Raw genomic sequence first — 1,436 nt, 5'->3', positions numbered from 1 at the left:
TGTCTTGCCCTGCTTGGATCCACCTGGGGCACAAAGCACGGTTCCTGGCAGATGCTTAAGAGCTATTTCTGCTGGCCTGAGTGCCCATCTCTGCAGAGGCATAGGGAGTGCTGGGCAAATGGACAGAGTCACACGAATGGAATGCTAAGATCAGCAGACACAAAACAGGTCAGGATATGCGAGGTGCCGCATAGAGGGATGCGGGAGCCACATCCTGGGGCCTTACCCTTCTTGAACTCCTCCAGCATGGCATCCAGCTTGGTGTCGTGGAAGACGAAGTGCACTGGGTGGTTGTAGAAGCGGGTGATGGTCTTGAGCGGGGTGCAGTCATCGGGATCCACGAAGGCCAAGTCCTTGACATAGAGGATATCCACGATGTTGGACTGCTCGTCTTCAAACACTGGGATGCGGGTGTAGCCGCTCTCCATAATCTCCGACATGGTGTTGAAGTCCAGGATGGCATCGCTGCGGATCATGAAGCAGTCCTGCAGCTGGGTCATGATATCCTCCACCGTCTTGGTCCGCAGTTCCAGGGCCCCCTGGATCATGTTCAGCTCCTCTTTCACGAGGTCATTGTACGGCTCGGTCACCTTCAACATCTCCATCAGCTTCTCCCGATTGTAAACGGTGCGGATCTCCTGACCCAGGAAGAAGTCCAGGAGCTTGCTGATGGGGTAACTGAGGGGGAAGGTGATCAGCATAAAGAATTTGGTGAGGATGATCGTGTTGGCACCCACGGCCAGCCCGTGCCGGGAGCACAGGGCCTGAGGCACGATCTCCCCGAAGATGACAATGCCAATGGTGGAGGAGGCCACGGCCACCAGGCCGGACCCGATGAGGTTGTCTAGAAGGATGGTGAGGGAGGTGTTGACCAGCACATTCCCCAGCAGCAGGGAGCAGAGCAAGTAGTTGCCCTTGCGACGGATGGGCTCGATCTTGCGGGCATAGCGCCGCTCCTTCTGAGTGCCACAGTTCTGCACGATGCGCAGCTCCATGGGGTCCAGGGCCATCAGCCCCAGATTGAGGCCAGAAAATATGCCTGACAGCACCAGCAGCACCATAATGATGAGGACGTGCAGCCAGAGGGGCAGGAGCCTCCCAGCCTCCTCCTTCATGAGGAGCAGCGAATCCTTGTCCGTCCACCTCTGCCAGGGCCCGTCCACGCCCGCCCGGGTGCACAGCGCATAGAGTTTCATGTTCTCACTCCTCCGGAGGAACTTAGTGAGCACCACCAGCATCCCCGACGTGTCCCCGCGGCTCACGTTGACCAGCTTCTGGACGACCAGGTCCTTGGTGAGCTCGGGGCAGTCAGTGGAGTTGTGGAAGGTCTCGGCGTTGTCCACCTCAGTGAAGGAGATCAGGTTGCTGGAGAAGGAGTCCAGCCCCTGGCCGTACAGCCTCAGGTTCACCGTGCTGCCCTCGGACACGTAGATGAT

At 58.3% G+C, this 1,436-nt stretch overlaps 1 protein-coding gene across 1 annotated transcript in view; it reads right to left on the bottom strand.

The window, feature by feature from the left end:
- The window catches only part of CNNM4 (cyclin and CBS domain divalent metal cation transport mediator 4), a 37,685-nt gene extending 36,255 nt beyond the window's left edge, over window positions 1-1,430 (bottom strand). Inside the window, exon 1 of the mRNA XM_010829600.1 lies at window positions 227-1,430. Within this exon, the coding sequence (XP_010827902.1) occupies window positions 227-1,238 (1,012 nt within the window). The 5' untranslated portion in view covers window positions 1,239-1,430. The remainder of the gene's footprint in view (window positions 1-226) is intronic.
- Window positions 1,431-1,436: the final 6 nt, after the last annotated feature.

The sequence above is a fragment of the Bison bison genome, unplaced genomic scaffold, assembly GCF_000754665.1.
Source record: "Bison bison bison isolate TAMUID 2011002044 unplaced genomic scaffold, Bison_UMD1.0 scf7180017864508, whole genome shotgun sequence".
Lineage (NCBI taxonomy): Eukaryota > Metazoa > Chordata > Mammalia > Artiodactyla > Bovidae > Bison > Bison bison.
Note: the sequence above shows the minus strand (reverse complement) of the source record. Positions and strands in the feature narration are given on the sequence as shown.